The following is an 18926-nucleotide window of genomic DNA, read 5'->3' as shown; positions in this document are numbered from 1 at the left end:
CAGAGATTCATTGACTTAGGAATATAATATCCTTAATATTTAATAGACAGCGAGAAAGAGCACTTCTGACTTGAGCTTATTCTCATGTTACCACATATTAAAGAGAATGTACATTTTGTTTTATGATTTACTGGTGTAGCTGTGATTTAGAAAATACTGGATACAGAGTGTGGTGCAGAACCAGTTACGTCATCTGTCTTTTCATTTTCAAATCAGAGTACAAGAGGCAATTGCAGAAGTGGCTGCTGAGTTAAACCCTGATGGTTCTGTCCAGCAACAATCAAAAGCCATCAACAAGGTGAAAAAGAAAGCCAAAAGGATCCTTCAAGAAATGGTTGCCACTGTCTCACCGGCAATAATCAGGTATTAAAAGGCGAGGCAAAAAGCTTTCAAGAGCCATCTGGTTTTGAGCAAATAGGTTTGAATCATTAGGGTTTCCTAGCCCAATGCTTTTTATCTAAAAGATGTTTTAACATATTCTGATATTAAATTCAACTCTTCTTTATATTCTTATTCACATTTCATGTGTAGTAGCATTGTGGTAGGCTTTAAGATGCCTTAATCTCTGCTAGTTCATAGCGGCTATTGTATTACTGCTGACGTGCTCTCCTAAACCAGTTATGCATCAAGTTTCACATATCCACGTCTTCAAGGGAGTGGTTTATGTGCATCAGAGGGATCTTTCTGCTCACTAAATATTTGCTTGGTCATTTGCCTCTGAAGTATAAAGTGTTATTTGAGTGAAATGTGATTTTAGTCCATCACAAATAGATACTTCTGTAAATAGTGTGTATATATATATATATATATATATATAAAGTTAGCTCTCTAATTCCACAATTCAGATACACATGCATGGGTGCACAAAGACACACACACACACACACACACACACACGTACACACACATGTGCGTGCACAAAATCATTTACAAATACTCTTAGATTATAGGTTCAGAAATTTAAGTAGACAAAAGTCAATTATATATGTATCTATATGTATACTTAAGTATATGTGTTTACTTAAAAATTTTTTTCTATTTTTCAGATTGACTGGATGGGTGCTGCTAAAATTATTCAACAGTTTCTTTTGGAACATTCAAATTCACAAGGGTCAACTTGAAATGGTTAAAGCTGCAACTGAGGCAAGAATTTCTGTGAATCTATCATTCTGTCTTCCCCACATTTGTAGGGTGATTTTAGAGTTCTTTTGGACGTGTTTTCTTGTCTACTGTTGTGTATCTCAACCCACTTGGAAGGTTTCTCCCATTTGTGATAACTGCAGCAGCTGTGTATTTGGGGAGGAGAAGAGGGGTAAAGGAGGACCTACCAGCAATATGCAGGATTCCTTTTGTGAATTACCTTGCAGCAACTTTGAAAAATCAAGCAGAACAATCCCTATTTTATAGATGAGAGAATAGAGGCACAGATAGATTAAGAAATTGCCCCAAGTCGCAGATAGTAAGTGACTTGCCCAGCATTTCAAACCCCAAACCAAGCCTGACTCCAAACCTTACTCTTTTTACATAATAAGGGCTGCCTCTCAGAAGAGGCATAGGGTCAAAGCTTGAACTCTTGATTACTCTTCTGCTTCCATCTCACTTCTGTTGTTATAGTTGTTCTTGTTTTTAGCTAGATAAGTATTAAATTGAAAGAAGTTCATATTGTTGGAAAATGTTTTTAAAGAGTGAGTCACTGATTAGCCAGGGTTCGAGTGACTCTAAGCAACTATGCAGTTGCAAAGTGTGATTGAACTTCACATTTGAATTTTAAATTTGGCATCTTTCCCTTTTCTAGATGAACTTGCCGCTTATATTTCTACCAGTTCATAGATCCCACATTGACTATCTGCTGCTCACTTTCATTCTCTTCTGCCATAACATCAAAGCGCCATACATTGCTTCAGGCAATAATCTCAATATCCCTATCTTCAGGTGGGTTCAGCTTATTTTGAAATTATAGTATGAGAAAAACTGTGCTTTGAATTTTTTTTATCATACCTTTGATACATGTTATTGTAAAGATAACTATTAGCCTTTTTTTGATTATAAAAGTAACATGTGTTTACTGAGTAAAATTTGGGGCACAAAAAAGCATTAAAACTATCACCATTGTTTATGTATTTCATATGGGATACTTAGTGAGCTGCGAACACCTAAACTTTATGGGCAATATTTATCAAATGGGTTAAAGGCAGTCAGAAAGGCAAAATGGCAAATTACTGTATGAGGCTTGGCACTATGGAGGCACAGTAAGCAGAGGGTGGGGGTGGCGGTGGCGGCGGTATAAAGGTAAATAAAAATAACCAGGCCTGTTACTTTGACCTCACAATTTAGTAGAGTTAGAAACATGCAAAAAGTACAATATAACGTGAAAGATGTGCTTTAGAAGTTTTCAGGAGAATACTATGTATTCCATTCAGAGGAAGTAGTGTGTATAAAGGTGGAGAGATTCAAGAGCATGGTATGGTTGAGAAGTGATGAACAGCTAAGTAAGCTTAGAATATAGGATGCATTAGGAAGGATCAGAGGCTGGAGGTGGTAGCTGCATAGGTAGTGAAAGCTAGATCAGAGCGATTTTAAGCCAAGAGTTTACAGTCTATTCTGTGCTTGAGAAATGACATGTTCAGGTTTGCATTTTGAAAGGTCATTCTGCATAAGAAGGAATTAGGTCCATTCTGATTCTATCACAATAGTACAGGCAAAAGATAATGAAGGCTTATCTTAAAAGTGTAGTATCGCTCTTGGAGAAGATGGCATAGATTTGAAAAGTATTGTATAAGTTGAATTTACAAGACTGAGTGCTAATCCAGATGTGGTGCTCAACAGAAGCAGAGAGGAGGGAGGAAGACTCCCAGATGTTTACCACCTAGGAAACTGATCACCAACAAGGAATTGGTGAGGAATAGGTTGAATTGGTATGGGAAATTGCTCTGAGTAGGGAGTGAATAAGAGGAGGATGATTTGGAAAGAGGCTGGAAGGGAAGTGGGCTGGCAGGTTATGCAGGGAGGGCCTCACAAAATGGCATCACTGTCTTAGTGTGCTGTGAAGTCTAGTCCGAGACCTCACAGTCCAACGGGCCCCTTCCTAACCCCTAGGCTCAGAGTTCTGTAGCTAACCAGACTTATTTATTTCTGCAGTTGATGATGCTCTTCCAGCTGTGCTTTTGACAAGAGTGAACAAGATACATAGTCCTTGCCTTCAAGTGTTTTATAATCTAATGGGAAACGTAGACAAATAAATAGTTAGCTGTAATCTAGTGTGATATGACCCTGCAGGGTAGACATACTTTTCCAGGGGTTAGAATATCTATGTTTACTACCCGGGGCACCTCTTCCTAGTATCAAGTCAAGCTGAAGTAGAAAGTCGTTAGAAAGTTGCTGGTAGACACAGACTTAAGTGAAGAGAACTATTCCATCAGGGCTGTAGGGAAGCCTTGCCTGTCTTGTAATCAGAATAACTAATATACTCATTCCCTCCACGTGTGGTTCTCAGCTAGGATCTCTTGGTAGCACTTCATAAGTACTGATAATTTTACATAATCCAATTTTCCTTTTCATGAACTTTATGCCAATTATTGCTTAGCTCAGTCTTCCTTCAGACACAGCAGACTGTGGATAATCCAGCCTATTCATTTACAGCTTTCTTTTGTTACGTGCCAATCTACACATTCACAAACCACTTCTCAGGGTGTGTTATTTTTGTGGATGGCTCATCTCATTTATTATGAATTTATTCTGCAGAGTTTTACTCTCAAAGAGTGATATTAAGCTTTGGCAACATCTTACTGTAGCCTCCATATACTGATTGTAGAGGATACAAAAAGTACATATTAATATTGGTCTGTTTGAAAAGAATGGGAGGTGGCTGTGAGTTTGGAAAAGCTGACTTAGAAAATTTCAACTTCACTCAAAAATTCATCAGTGTTGTAGAAAGAGACATGAGGTTGTGAAAGACATGAGGTTACTTTCAGTCTGTGAAAATAATTTTTTTTTTCTATGTATGCATTCAAATGAAGCAAATTTTTGTTTTGTGTTTTGGAAAGATGGTTATGTTGGTTTCGGTTTGATAAAATTATCGTTCTCTCATAAGGGACTCTCTCTAAGTAATAATGATTTGAGAAAATGTCCTCTGAGGAGCTTTTGTAACATCACATTCATTTGGTAATAAATGTGCCATGAGCAAATTTCAGGATGTCTAAGGGTCAGTGTTTTGAGACCCTGAACAGGGCTTTTAAATTTAGAAGTGTTCCATAATCTTCTTAAAATCTGTACTATCACCATTGTGGGGTGATATATCATGCAGACTCCTTCCGGCTTGGAACAGATATAATAGTGCTTCATTACACACAGTGGTGTTCCAAACGCTGATGAATTATGTAAATGACGGAAACATGTCAGTAAAATGGAAAATGGAAAAATGTCTGCATTTTGACTGACGGCTTGGAACAGATATAATAGTGCTTCATTACACACAGTGGTGTTCCAAACGCTGATGAATAATGTAAATGACGGAAACATGTCAGTAAAATGGAAAATGGAAAAATGTCTGCATTTTGACTGATAGCAGCTCAAAAGCACATGTAGCTTTTATCCAAATGGCAAATGCTTTGAATTTAGTATTCTTTTAAAATTTTTCTCTGTAAATGATTATGTGTTTTTGAATTTATAGTACCTTGATCCATAAACTTGGGGGCTTTTTTATACGACGGAGGCTAGATGAAACACCAGATGGACGGAAAGATATTCTCTATAGAGCTTTGCTCACTGGGGTATGTATGATCTCTAATTATCTTTAAAGCCATTATGTTAGTTATTACAGTGGAAGGAAAAAGAGACTTAGATTGAGTTGAGGTTTTTGAAAAACTGCTACCTGAGTAGTTTTAGTGATTTTTGCTTGAGTGTGAGGTTGATTTTTTGTTATCACTAAAATGTAGCATTGGAGGAGCTGCTTTGCTGTTACTGGTGTGAATAAAATATTTTTTCAGTAGTGAAGTTATAATTTTTTTTTTTAGTTTTAATTTTTCTGAGCTCATTCTAAGTCGGGTGGCCTTGAATTCATGTCTTCCTTTCTCCTTATATCCCAGCATATAGTTGAACTACTTCAACAGCAGCAATTCTTGGAGATTTTCCTGGAAGGCACACGATCTAGGAGTGGAAAAACCTCCTGTGCTCGGGCTGGACTTTTGTCGGTTGTGGTCGATACTCTGTCTACCAATACCATCCCGGACATCTTGATAATACCTGTTGGAATCTCCTATGATCGTATTATTGAAGGTCACTACAATGGCGAGCAACTGGTAAAGGAGCTGCTACATAAAAGTCTCGCTTTTCAAGTCCTGCTTTTAGATTTAGCTTTTAGAATTTATAGTTGCTTATAGAATTAACTAAGAATATTTCTTTCGGTATTCCCTAATTTTAAAGCACTGTATGAAACATGGATGGGTGGGCATGGTGAGTAGTTTTCATCTCCTGTGTCAACTTGATTGGCATTGCTCGTATGATGTTCTCCTGCACTAGGAGGATGTGACATGATTAGATTTGTAAGTGCTGACCTTGGTCTTGGAATTGGGAAATGGGAGAATACTTGCTACTGAGTTGCCATCTCTATTGTGGGAGGTTATCTGTAGTTCGTTATTCCCAGGGCTTATTGTTTATGTGCAAATTTTAAGTTAAACCTGAAGAACTGGTGGAGTCATGTCAGCAAAATTACTGCAAATTAATTTGAGAAGTGGCAGTAATTTTTCCAAAAACTTTTTATTGAAATATAATAGTTAGAAAAGAGTGTACAAATCATAAGCATGTAGCTTGAGTGATCACAAAGTGAATACACATATGTAATCAGCAGCCAGATCAAGGAATAATATTATCAGGATCCGAGAAACCCCCCTTGTGTCCCTCCTATCACTGTCCCCTCAAGGATAGCCACTTTTCTTGACATTTTACAGAACAGATTAGTTTTGCCTATTTTTGAACTTTATATAAATGGGATAATATAGTGTGTGGTCTTTTGCATCTGGTTTCCTTTGTTCAAACAGGTGTTTGTGAGATTCATTCAAGTTGTTGCATGTAGTTATAGTTAGTTCATTCTCATAACTGCATAGTATTCCAATGTATGAATATACCACAGTCTGTCTGTTCTACTGTTGAAAAGTTTGGCTGTGATGATTCCTGTAGATTTCTCTTGATGACCGTATGTGTTCACTTTATTGGATATGTGCCTAGGAGTGGAACTGATGGGTCATAAGGTATATGTTCAGCTTTAGAAGATACTGCCAAATGTTTTACCAAAATGGTTTTACTGCCTTACCACTCAGCAGTATGAGAGTTCCAACAGAATTTAGTTTTGTTCTTATTTAATGTGAAAGTCTCAGGCAAGGTACTTGTTTCAGGCTTGCTTCCTGATATTTGACAATCTGAGGCTTTAAATATTAAATGATTGATCAGGATTATTGTCTGTATGGCATTCTTCTTGTGTTTTCTGAGTCTGTCCTCAGTGTGTGTCTCACAAGGTCATATCTGAGTCTTTGTGTCCATTCTATGGCCTATCATTGTGCCTTATGTAAAATAAATGCTCAGTAAATGTTTACTAACTGAATAATCAGCTCCAAGGCCACAGTGGAGATGGATTTGGCATTCAGTTGTTTAACCTTAGGTATTTAGACTCTGGTGATCATCAGATCTCAGATAAGTGGCCTCTTTGATGTCTTATTTTTATCTGAGAACTGAAGAACAGTTTTTCAGGCTATTAATGTCATTTTGTCTTTCACTAGTTTGTAGTTGTGTTCCTGTGAATTACGTGAACATTGTACTAAATGAACTAACTAATGTTAAATGTTTTGTTTTTCATTGACTGAATTACCTCTCCCAATGACATGATTACATCTTTTAGCATCTTTGAATACTAAACATTTTCTGACAGGTCTCAGTTAATGAATACTTATTTTCCTTCTTCCTTTACGGTTGTCTTTTTCAAGATGAACCTCTAGTTTCCATTAGAAAAAATTATTCTTTGGATAACAGAATGTTTATGTATGTGTTAGCTTTATTTCTTACCATGTTATTTTTTCATATTGGAATTTAGGGCAAACCTAAGAAGAATGAGAGCCTTTGGAGTGTAACAAGAGGTGTTATTAGAATGTTACGAAAAAATTACGGGTGTGTCAGAGTGGATTTTGCACAACCATTTTCCTTAAAGGTGAGTGTTGAAATGAAGGTCTGTTAAAGAGAAGATCTGGGCTTATAGTCCTGGTGGTAACACCATCTCTTTGCCTGACTTGGGGCCTTAGTTTCTCTCCTGTAAAATGAAGACTATGATGAGACTGGTATTTCCTAAATTTTTCCACCAAAGTGTCTCTATCCAAAAGTAAATCTTTGCCTATTGGCAAAGGAGAGTGAGTGTCTATCTTTGGAAAGTATCAGGCTCAACATTTATTGCTATTTTAAAAAAATTTATGAGAATCTTGCATGTTGCTTTATAACATATATTGGTATTTATAACATATGTTGGTATATGTTTATACATAAACATATAACATATGTTTCAAAATTGCCTTTAGGAGAAATTTTTCAAAACACCTTCCCTGAAACCTGAGTAAAATTGACAGTTAGGGTGATGCTGTGTCCTGTTGAGTGAAATCCACGTATCCCAAAGAATAGTGCATCCTCATTGAGACGTCTGAGACTGGCAGGTCCCTGAGTCCTTGCTATCTTAAATTCCCAAGATTTTCAAATAGGTGAAGGAGAAAGGATGGGTTAGGAAGTAGGGAACCCAGGAATAAGGAGGAGAGGGCCTGCCTCTCCTTTGTTCTACTTCTTGGCTTAACTTTAATAGATGCTAACTGCTGTGCTAGATGCTTTCTGCCCTTAAATGCTTTTAGCTTTTAGGAACCTTGTCATTTCTTTCCACTTTTTCTTTATATTTTCTTCTTTAAACTTTTGCTTAGTTTCTCTATCTTGTTATGATTTGCTTTTAGATTGAGATTCTTTTGAATATCATGTGACCCTCGGGTTTCCAGGTTTCCTTTAAAAAGTATGGGTATGTTGATTCACTGTTAATGATACTGGAAATGTCAAATAATTTCATGAAGATGTGAGAAAAGTTAAAATTTTTCCTTTAACTTTTAAATGATTTTGTTTAAGCATCATTCTGTTCTTTTTATCTTCAGTTCTTAAACATCATGCTTAACAATATTGTATGAGTCATCTTGGAATTCTGAAGATAGTTTAGGAAATAGGAAGTATTTCCCATGCCCTGTAGCATGGCCCATGGACCATTTTATAAACAACTCCCTTTTAACCTTTGTAAGATCAAATTATATTTTATATGTTCATGTGGAAGTGAGATAGCGTAAATGATCATGTTGTGAGGTTTTTTTTTTTTTTTTTAATTTTTTAGGAATATTTAGAAAGCCAACGTCAGAAACCTGTGTCTGCTCCACTTTCTCTGGAGCAAGCATTATTACCAGCTATAATTCCTTCAAGGTAAGATTTGTGGAAATTTTTTATACCAACTAAACTATCAAATATCACTTATTTCTTGCATTGCATAGAAAAGAGGCTCACTTAATATTAAGAATGTGCATCTTCTTGCTCACTTTCTTACTCAAGTAACTTTTCTCTTGGTCCTATTTTGATTTGTGAATCATGTAGTTCTCATTTGATTTATGCTTTTAAATGTTTGACCTGAATTCTTTTTGGTAGTAGCTTAGGTTATGCATTTTGTACATAAAAGAGTTTTGCTATTTGAATTTTCCAGAATTGAAATCGTATTATAACATAGAGAAATTGAATATGAAGCCCCTTCTTTAATATGTGGAAATTCTGAATTTTTGAAAATGTTTTAAAATGAGGCATTTTGCTTTATACATTCTTTTTGCCAGTGCATTTTGGAAGTGATGGATCAACAGACTAGTTAGGTATTTAAACATATTTTATCTAGGAGAGTGTATTAAACATAAGAAAGTATATGATGGAGGAAAACAACCCATGGAAATAATCTGTTTGTGGTTTAAACTTAAAATATGTAGGAACTTAAAGTATCTAAAACATTTATAGATTAGTCCCATATAGTTTGCCTTGTAAAAGAGTGGGGTTAGAAGGTTGACTTTTTAAAAAACACTTTTCAGACCCAGTGATGCTGCTAATGAAGGTACCGACACATCCATTAATGAGTCCAGAAATGCAGCAGATGATGAATCCTTCCGAAGAAGGGTGATTGCAAATCTGGCTGAACATATTCTATTTAGTAAGTAGAATACCAAACTCTTTAATTCTACAATTCAGGTTTGGCCTTGTGCAGTGCAAACCGCACAGATTTTGGAATCTGCTGAGGTTAGTTTCTATTTCTGGATTTATTACATAATTCACAGGTGGTGACAGGTAAGTTATTAGAAAGAAGGCGAGTGGTGGTGACAGGTGGTGACAGGTAAGTTATTAGAAAGAAGGCGAGTTATTAGAAAAAAGGTAAGTTATTTGAGATAATAGGAAAACATCTCCCACGGTATTTGATGAAAATTGTAGGTGCTCATGTGGTAGTTATTGTGCTTTTAAAAAAGTAGTATTGTCAAAATGATTTGTTGCCTCTTTTGCTCATGAGTGTGTGTTTTTTGGAACTAATTTGTGGTGCAACATCTAGGTTTACAGTTGAATGTGCCTTTCTCCTCTGACCCATGAGTATTTTTATTCAGCAAATATTGAGAGGCTACTATGTGTAAAACTGTTTTGCTGTGAGGAATACAAATACAATAATTAATGGTTCTGCACTCAAAGAGCTTATGCTCTTCTCAGTGGGATGGTTGCACACAGGTAATTCAAGTGGGTGTGAATCCAGAGCAGAGTATGAATTGAGTGCAGAACCAGCCTTCCTTAAGTTCCAAGTTGCAGTGTTGTGTAGCACCGTGGTCCCTTGGTGTTCAGCTGGGTGGGTTTTCCTTGCCATTCCTTGGTCAGACTTTCAGCACTTCCTGGGGACGCTATTGTGAAAGCTTCCTTCCACCCTGGCTACTCCTATTTCTACTTGATACTGGGCCAGAGGATTCTTTCTTAAGTACATCTGATTGTGTCTCTCCCCTGTTAAAATCTGGATGCAAAAAATAATACATCCTTATTACTGAAAAGTTGGAAAATAAAGATGAAATAGATAACAAAAACCCACTACCCAAGTAGCCAGTGACATTGCTGTCTAATCTCTAAAAATATTTTTTACAATTTTGTATTGTGCTTTTTCTATTTATAGCACTAACATTAATTCATGTTTTTTTTTTTTTTTTTCCTTTTTGTCTTTTTTCGTGACCGGCAACGGATCGCAACCCTCAGTGTTGCGCCCGTACCGGACCGGGACCGGCAATGGAATCGCAACCCTCGGTGTTGCACCCGCACCTCGCTCAGCCAGTGAGCGGCCAGTCTGTATGTGGGATCTGAACCCTCGGCGGGAGCGCCACCGCGCTCCCAAGTGGCGCACTGTAGCAGTGCGCCACTGGGTCGGCCCTAATTCATGTTTTTAAAGGCCCTTTATAAATATTCTTTTTAATGGCTATAAATGTATTTGGTACTTTTTTTTTTGAACACTGGAGACAACTTCAGTTGTGAGTGAAGTATTTATGAATTCATTGTCATCTCTCAAAAACTCACAAATAATGTCTTTATTTCAGATTATTCCATGGATATTCTTATAGTTGATTTGTATGATCATAATTTTCTGCACATTCCAAGTGCTGGGTTATGCACTATAGATATTCTCAAACATCCCTTTCCTCCCCACCGCTGGGCCAGGTTGAAAAGAGGAAATGTAAATATATTGAGCACCCACTACTGTGGGTCCTGGGCCAGGCCAATCATTTCCTTTTCGTGAAGCCCAGCGAGCTAGGCAGTATTCTTATTTTACCAATGAGGAAACTGAAGCTCAGGAATTTAAGCAGTTTGCCCCAAGTCATGAAATTAGTGTAGAAGTTAGGATTTGAGCCCAGACTTTTCTGACTTCAAATTCACTTTTTTCCCCCCTACTACACCTTCGTAAACATGGTGAATACTGCAAGCAGAGTGAAGTAGAGTTGAAGTTAAAGTAAACTGTAGCCAGGAACAAGTCAAGAAACATTACAGTGGGATATCCTGTAAATTCTTATAGGCTCAGACTTTGGGCCTTGGTATTTCAATAAAGGTGTCTCTGAGTTACTCGATAACTAAATTCCATTAGCCTGGATTGAAGGTGGACCTACCTTAAACTGTTTTATGGTAAGTAGGGATCTCTAATGAGGTTCCATTGTACCAGAACACTGTGTAATGTTATAACTTTTTTTTTGGTAAATTATAGTTATGGGAAATGTGGTAGAGGACTTTTACAGTTTTAAATATTTCTGTTTAAAATTTAGGTACTTTTAAAAAGTTTCAGCTGTATTAAAAAAAAGTGCAACTAAAGCTTTGTGTTTCCTTCCAGCTGCTAGCAAATCCTGTGCCATTATGTCAACACACATTGTGGCTTGTCTGCTCCTCTACAGACACAGGCAGGTATGTTTGCCATGTCACCTGCAGTTATATAGAAAGCATGGAAATGCTTTTCAGCTGTTCAAATACTTCTTCAGGGATAGATTTGGCCCATCCCTGGCTACTACTGTGAGATAAACAGTAAAATAAGCTAAGGACCATGCCCAAAGGAGCTTATAAACCTGGTGGAGGAAGTAATCTACGTTAAAAAAAAAAAAAAAAGACTGCTTAATATATGTAGAAATGAGACATTCTTTGATTAATATGGTTAATGTAAATAAGGTATATTTCATTGACATGTTGGATGTGTTTTGATAGTGATTCGTGTTTTAGAACTCACCCTCTGACCTCCCACAATACACTCATCTAAGCTTTATGGTGGGAGAGACTGTGTCTGTCTTATTCACAGTCATGGTCTCAACACCAAATATAGGGCCAAGTATAGGCACCAAATATTTGTCACATAAGTCTTTAAAATGAGGGAAATTCTTACAAAAAAATAAGCACTTCTTACTTTCAGATGTCTTTTCCTTCCCTTTGCGATCTCATTCGCTCACATCAAGTGTCGTGGCAAGAGTGTGCTCTGACATGTAGGATACCTTGACATTCCTGAGGGACCAGCTTTTTTTTTTTTTTTTTGTCTTTTTCCGTGTCTGGCAACGGATCGCAACCCTCAGTGTTGCCCCCGTACCGGACCGGGGACCGGCAACGGGATTGCAACCCTCGGTGTTGCTCCCGCGCCTCGCTCAGCCAGTGAGTGGGAACCGGTCTGTATGTGGGATCCGAACCCTCGGGCGGGAGCGCCGCCGCGCTTCCCAAGCGGCGCACTATCCAGTGCGCCACCGGGCCGGCCCGGGACCAGCTTTTTAAGTGGTTTTCTGAGTTGTTTTGCACTGGTGTTCTGGCCCTTTTTCTATATGTGCCAATGGCAAGCTGCAGGAAAGCCAAGGGAGGAAGAAAATCCTTGGAATGTTAGGCTCTTGCTGCTGTCATGAGACCATTTCTGTCTCTTTCTCTAGGGAATTGATCTCTCCACGTTGGTGGAAGACTTCTTTGTGATGAAAGAGGAAGTCCTGGCACGTGATTTTGACCTGGGGTTCTCGGGAAATTCAGAAGATGTAGTTATGCATGCCATACAGCTGCTGGGAAATTGCATTACAATAACCCACACTAGCAGAAATGATGAGTTTTTTATTACCCCCAGCACAACTGTCCCAGCAGTCTTTGAACTCAACTTCTACAGCAATGGGGTACTCCATGTCTTTATCATGGAGGCCATCATAGGTATGTCAGGCCATGAAATATTTTCATGGAAATTATAAGGGCCTAAAATGCATAGTGGTGTCTACTTTAACGTGGGTAGTAGCACCTTGTTTGAGGGAATGCATTGCTACATTTTTAGTCTTCTAATGAAAATGTGATCTGCTATATTACTGTTTATAACTACCGAGTTATAAATATAGTAGTTATTGAGTTACTGTATACATAGTATGGCAGAGGAGAGCTAAGGTGTCTTGCTATCCAGGAGCCGAAACCTAAATGAGACGAGACATATCCAGGGCAGTGAAGTGAGTGGAGCGGCTCATTTGTGATTAAGAGAAAACAGAGCAGAAGGAGAACAGAAGGGACTGAGCCTTTGGGAAGGCCTTTGATGGAGTTGGGATCATGTGGAATCATAAAAAGCACATCTTAGGGGATTTACTTAAATTTCTCCAGCAAATACAGGGCATTATTTTTGATACAGTAACAGTCCGTTAAGGTAATCCAAGTTAAATGAGCCAGGGGAAGTTTTCCTTGGAGACCTAGAGCTGGCGACTTCATTGTTGCTTTTATCTCCTTAGCCTGCAGCCTTTATGCAGTTCTGAACAAGAGGGGCTCGGGAGGGACTGCCGGTGCCCCCGCCAACTTGATCAGCCAGGAGCAGCTGGTACGGAAGGCCGCCAGCCTGTGCTATCTGCTCTCCAATGAAGGCACCATCTCACTCGTGAGTGAAGACTCCTCAGCGTTGCTTGTTCTCTTTCTTGAGCATTTGCATGAAAACACAAACCACCTTTGTTTTCCTCTTAGAGAATTTTTGGCCCGTTACTGAAGCTTCATATTCCACTCCTGAGTTTCAGTGACCACTGAACCAATAAGTTGTTTGCTGTCTTGGTTTGCTGTCTGGCTCACTGCCCCCGTGAATTCTTCATGCATCTGAGGCATGATAGGACAGATTGCTGTATGTTCCCAGGCAGCCAGATCCAAATTTACTGAGCATTTATTGTACATAAGGCACCGGGTCAGTGGCTGGTAAATTATTAACACCTACCTGTGGGTGATGGAACCACAGATGATAAGACTTAAAAATAACCTTAAAAATCATCTAGTCAACCCCCTCTCAATTTACAGATGAGAAATCTAAGGCCAGCAGTACTAATGAGCATTTATATTATATCCAAGCACTTGGGCACCTCTGTAAGAGGCATGTGTATTAAGCAATAGAGAGATTTTTTTCCCTTCTCAAAATTGTGTACAAGTAGAGTGTATATTTTATTTGAACTCTAATATTCTCTTCACTTATATGAATGTGTCTCAGGATGTTTATGAATACATGTATTATGAGCACAGTCCTCTTCCTCATTGTTCTTAATGTGTGGTATATTGGTGGTCCTATTGGGGAATCTGTTTTGCAGGATGGGGTGGGGGGGCAGTCAAGGCTGCTAAGATTGACCTTGTCCTTTCCCTAGGTCTTTTTTGAGTTATTCAAATGTTTTATTTCCTCAGTCACTACTTTTGTGTACAATATTTATTGTAAGATAGCTTCTGCATAGAAATTATAAAGAAAAAGAAACAGGTGGTGGGGGCCTGACAAGCAGCCCGGTCAGAGGGCTTGCTGCACTTTGGGGGAGGGGGAGAACTGAGCTCAGGAGCGCCCTCTGCAGGTGGTGCCATGCGGGGCACTCTGCTAGTCAGGGGAAAGGGCTTTGTCCACAACCATGCATCTATCAAGAGTGTGAGTACTGGAAATCAGAGGGCTTGCCCAGTGGAGTAAGGTGGTGAAAGAATGCAAGTATTTGGGAGCTATATTGTGCAGCGTTTATATCTTTAAAAAAATAAGTATAGAGCAACAACATTTACATTTTTAATGACTTTTCTTTTCAGCCCTGCCAGACATTTTACCAAGTTTGCCATGAAACAGTAGGAAGGTTTATCCAGTATGGCATTCTTATAGTGGCAGAGGTAAGAAGAAGAACTTTCCTTTGTCTTTATTTAATTACTTGCTCTTCATTTCCTTATCTTTTTCACCAATTATTTAAACCAATATTTCTACCAATTATTTTGACCAATAATTACATTTGAAGTATAGTCATGTCCAGATGAAGAGAAGAGAAAAATAAGAATGGGGAGAATAACTGTCTTTTGGGGTTGTTTAATATTTTGGTTCTTTCTATGAAAGTGGTACTGTCTAGGACATATCTTGCCTTGATTTCGTGACATCCAGAAGTTTGTGTTGTAAGGTGAGATGTGATAAATATCTGTGTGCTTGCAGCCTGAACATAGGCATTTTTTTCTTTTGAGATTTTATTTTAATTTTGATAGAGTTAGAGTAAAGGACATGGCCTGGGAAAGTAGATATCCATTTAGAAGATGTTAAGGTATTTTTATTTGATCTGTTTGGTAGGCCCCGTTTCTATCCTCTCCCACTGTCTCCTGAATGATTTTGAGTTTGCAGAGGAAAGTAGATTGATACCATTAATGGCTAAATAGGGAAGAGTCGGGAAGGGACTGAGAAGGGGACTGCCTGTCTGGGCTCTTGCTGGGCAGTTATGTGTGTGCCTGTGTATATGTATTTACTGTCAATTGTCTCCCTGGCATAGCACGAAGACCAGGAAGATATAAGTCCTGGTGTTGCTGAGCAGCAGTGGGACAAGAAGCTTCCTGAACCTTTGTCTTGGAGAAGTGATGAGGAAGATGAAGACAGTGATTTTGGAGAGGAGCAGCGGGATTGCTACCTGAAGGTACTTTGGTGAAGAATTCTGGTGCACATCAAAGAGATAGGTGGAGGTTTATGGTGCACCTAGATAAACTAGGACTCTAGTGACTTACTCATATCTGAAGTACCCACTGACCAGCTCTGTTACCTTCTTCCTAGTAAAGACACTCAAACTGTTTAAGTTGAGTTAAAGCCTTAAATTGTTCAGTTTGAGTATCAGTAAATAGAAAAGCAAATAGGAGCCTGAAAAGTCAGAAGGATGAATGATGTAGGCGCTACTTTCAGCGCCCTCTCATGAAATGCGCAGGTTTAGCTGTTCACCCACACCCGCAGCCATCACTCATGAGGCAGTCTTTTTGTGCAGTCATCACCAAGGCCAGGCAGTGCCATGCCAGGGATAGGAGAGAACTCAGCATCGAGCTGTCATTGGCCTGGTTGCTCTTTGTGTGTTATTCTCAGTCTTGCCATCCCTCCTTTCATACATTGAGCTCTTTGCCTCCAATTAAAACAAATCCTATTACAGGAGAAAATTTGGATTTTTTAAAAGGTTGTCCCTGATTTAGAAAAATCAATTTTGCTTAATCTATAATTTTAGAAATTAGTAAAATAATGACCCATCTTTTCTGAATATGCTAAGTGTATTGCAGTGGGATAGCACTCATAGTTTACACATACACACAGTCAGCCACTCAGGAGGTGCAGCTTCTGGAGATTCCAAATGACATTTAGAAATTCTTTCTTTTTCCATTTGGGTACATTAGTTTCAAGATTAGGGAGTGATCCTGCTTCCACACTCCAGCAGGGCTTAGCTAAGCCTGCATGTTTTGGGTAGGTATAGTGAGAGCCTCCCTGCATGAAACACCCATTCACTGTGGCTGTCGTTCCCCAGGACAGGGTGCTAGACTGTGGGCGAAGGCCATGTGGGGGAGGCAGAAAACAGAAGCTGAGGAAGGACTGAGATGATCTTGTTGGTGTTGCCCTGTGGCCTTTTTGCACACTTCAGGGAATGTTGAGCCCAGGCTTAAAACCCTGGGGGGCCCAGCCTCAGAACCAGCTGTTTTCAGTGGTGACACGATGCCATCACTATGTCATTCAATTATGAAAAGTTCTTCTAGGGACTGTTCAATGAACACAAGTCTCAAATACTGTCAGAGTGACTGTTTACAGTAAAGAATCCATTTTAAAACCAGCAGTTGTTTCCAACAGAGATTGTGGGCAGAGAAGTAGGACATTTTCCATAGTGCTGGTGTGAGAGGCTGTCTTCTCAAGCCATGGATCTCCAAAGAAAGGTCTCTGTCTGCTCGCTTTGTTTCTCCTGTCCCTTCTCATAACTTCATGTCCTGCTCTTGCACTCTCAGGTGAGCCAGTCCAAGGAGCACCAGCAGTTCATCACCTTCTTACAGAGTCTCCTGGGGCCTTTGCTGGAGGCCTACAGCTCCGCTGCCGTCTTTGTTCACAACTTCAGTGGTCCCGTTCCAGAGCCTGAGTATCTGCAAAAGTTGCACAAATACTTAATAACCAGAACAGAAAGAAATGTCGCAGTGTATGGTATGTTAAGTCACTACTTTGACTTCTTTTGAAAACTATGTTTTTTTTTTTTCTTATTACAGAAATCTGCTAATTGTAGCAAATTGAAAAAAATGCAAAATTATCCTGATCCCTAACTCCATAGACTATTACTATTATCTGCTTTGGTATGTAATTCAAGTTGAATGATACAGTTGTATACTGTTATGTCTGGCTTTTTCACTTAACATTATTGTGTGATTCATCCATTTTGCCCGTAGTAGTTTGTTCTTGTGTAGTGTTTCACTGTATAAATATGTACCACATCTTATTTATTCACTCTGCTGTTGATGGATATTTGAGTTGTTTGCTGTTCAGAACTACTTTGAATAGTGCTGCTGCCATAAACATGTTTGAATATGTCTTTGAGTGAACATCTGTGCTCATGTGGGACATATATGTAGGAATAGAATTGCCTGGTCATGGGCTATAGACATATTTGTCTTTAGCAGGTACCACCAGCATCTTAAGTGGTTGTACCAACTTGCACCCCAACCAACAGTGTGTGTTTCAGCTGCTCCCTGGGCAGCACTTGCTGTTGTCTGGCATATCATCTTTCTATAAAAGGTGTGATTGGGGTGGGAGTAGCATTTTATACAGTTATGGTTTAGAACTGATCCAGAAGGGGTCTAGAAATAATCAAATTCATTCACCTCACATTATGGATGAGGAAACTATCCAAGGTCACATAGCTAGTTAATGGGCAAACCTGGGTTTAGAGGTTTTGTTTTCTGACCTCTAGGCTTGTGCTCTCTTGGTGTCACTGATGTGGGACATTGTTTCATTTGATTCCCACAAAATCCCTGCAAGACAGATGTTTTAGGTATTTCCCCTTCTCTCTCCTTTCCTCCTCCTCTCCCTCTTTCCCTCCCCCTCTCCCTCCATCTTTCTTTCTCTCTCTCTCTCACCTCCTCCTTTCTCTCCCCCTCCCTTTCTTTTTGACCTTAATGGATAATGAGGTAGGTTTAAAGAAACAGCACATCATTCGAGACCTTGCAGCTTGCCAGTAGCAGAAGTGGAGCTTGACCCAGTCTGCTGACTTGCTCTAATCCTTTTCATAGCCTTCCCTGCCTTCTCACTGTGGATACTGGGATTTTCATGTTTTGCTGGATCTAAACATTTGACAGGGTCTTATTCTTTCTCTACAGCTGAGAGTGCCACATACTGTCTCGTGAAGAATGCTGTGAAAATGTTTAAGGATATTGGGGTAGGTGTCCACCCTTTATGGTATAAAAGCTCATGTTAACTTCTGCTCTCTGTAGATCAAGTCTGTTTGAGCTACCTTGTAGTGGGGTGAGTCCTGAGAGAAGCCATTTCTGCTGGGTTAATCCTGAAGGCATTTCTGGGAATGTGGGGAGGGAGATAGCAGTATGTTGAGGTTGAGGCCCATCAGTATAGATTTATTTGAATATTCCAGAACTGTGCTGGTTTTATACTCACTCCCAAGCTGTTTATATATAACAGGTGTCAATATGTTTCAATATGCTACCACAATTTTGGCTGTTAATTCCATATGATTTTCAGTTATTTTCTTGTATTTTTACCAGTATTATTAGAAGTATCCTGAGGTATCCTTTACCTTCATGTATCATATAGAACATGAGTTCCATGGAGTGAATAGTGTTCTTTTGTAAGGCATTATTTGTGACCTTATTCTAACATAAATTTTAAAGTGTAGTACACTAGTTGAACTCTTGCACCCATAACCTCCCACCTCATACTCACACCCACCCACATATACATTTACTTAAAGCCAGGAAATGGGATATGGTTTTTGTGCCTTTACTGCTTTTTAGGGTCTAGGATATAGGTCAGAGTTGGTGAAAGAAATGTCCCTTTTTTTTTTTTTTTTTTTTGGTCTTTAATTTAATGTAAATTTTCTCTTTAGGTTTTCAAAGAGACCAAGCAG

At 38.9% G+C, this 18926-nt stretch overlaps 1 protein-coding gene across 1 annotated transcript in view; it reads left to right on the top strand.

Annotated features, from left to right (window-relative positions):
- Positions 1-216: 216 nt before the first annotated feature.
- Positions 217-18926, top strand: part of GPAM (glycerol-3-phosphate acyltransferase, mitochondrial) — a gene marked incomplete at its 5' end in the record, with an annotated part of 22928 nt that continues 4218 nt past the window's right edge. The window contains 15 exons of the mRNA XM_008588683.1: positions 217-363; positions 1047-1143; positions 1796-1932; positions 4670-4769; positions 5085-5297; positions 7082-7195; positions 8396-8481; positions 9126-9244; positions 11432-11502; positions 12498-12762; positions 13320-13462; positions 14620-14697; positions 15336-15476; positions 16810-16999; positions 18166-18224. Of these exons, the coding sequence (XP_008586905.1) occupies positions 217-363; positions 1047-1143; positions 1796-1932; positions 4670-4769; positions 5085-5297; positions 7082-7195; positions 8396-8481; positions 9126-9244; positions 11432-11502; positions 12498-12762; positions 13320-13462; positions 14620-14697; positions 15336-15476; positions 16810-16999; positions 18166-18224 (1960 nt within the window). The remainder of the gene's footprint in view (positions 364-1046; positions 1144-1795; positions 1933-4669; positions 4770-5084; positions 5298-7081; positions 7196-8395; positions 8482-9125; positions 9245-11431; positions 11503-12497; positions 12763-13319; positions 13463-14619; positions 14698-15335; positions 15477-16809; positions 17000-18165; positions 18225-18926) is intronic.

The sequence above is a fragment of the Galeopterus variegatus genome, unplaced genomic scaffold (assembly GCF_000696425.1).
Source record: "Galeopterus variegatus unplaced genomic scaffold, G_variegatus-3.0.2 Scaffold4955, whole genome shotgun sequence".
Taxonomy (NCBI): domain Eukaryota; kingdom Metazoa; phylum Chordata; class Mammalia; order Dermoptera; family Cynocephalidae; genus Galeopterus; species Galeopterus variegatus.
The sequence above is the reverse complement of the archived record's forward strand: the minus strand, read 5'-3'. Positions and strand labels throughout refer to the sequence as shown.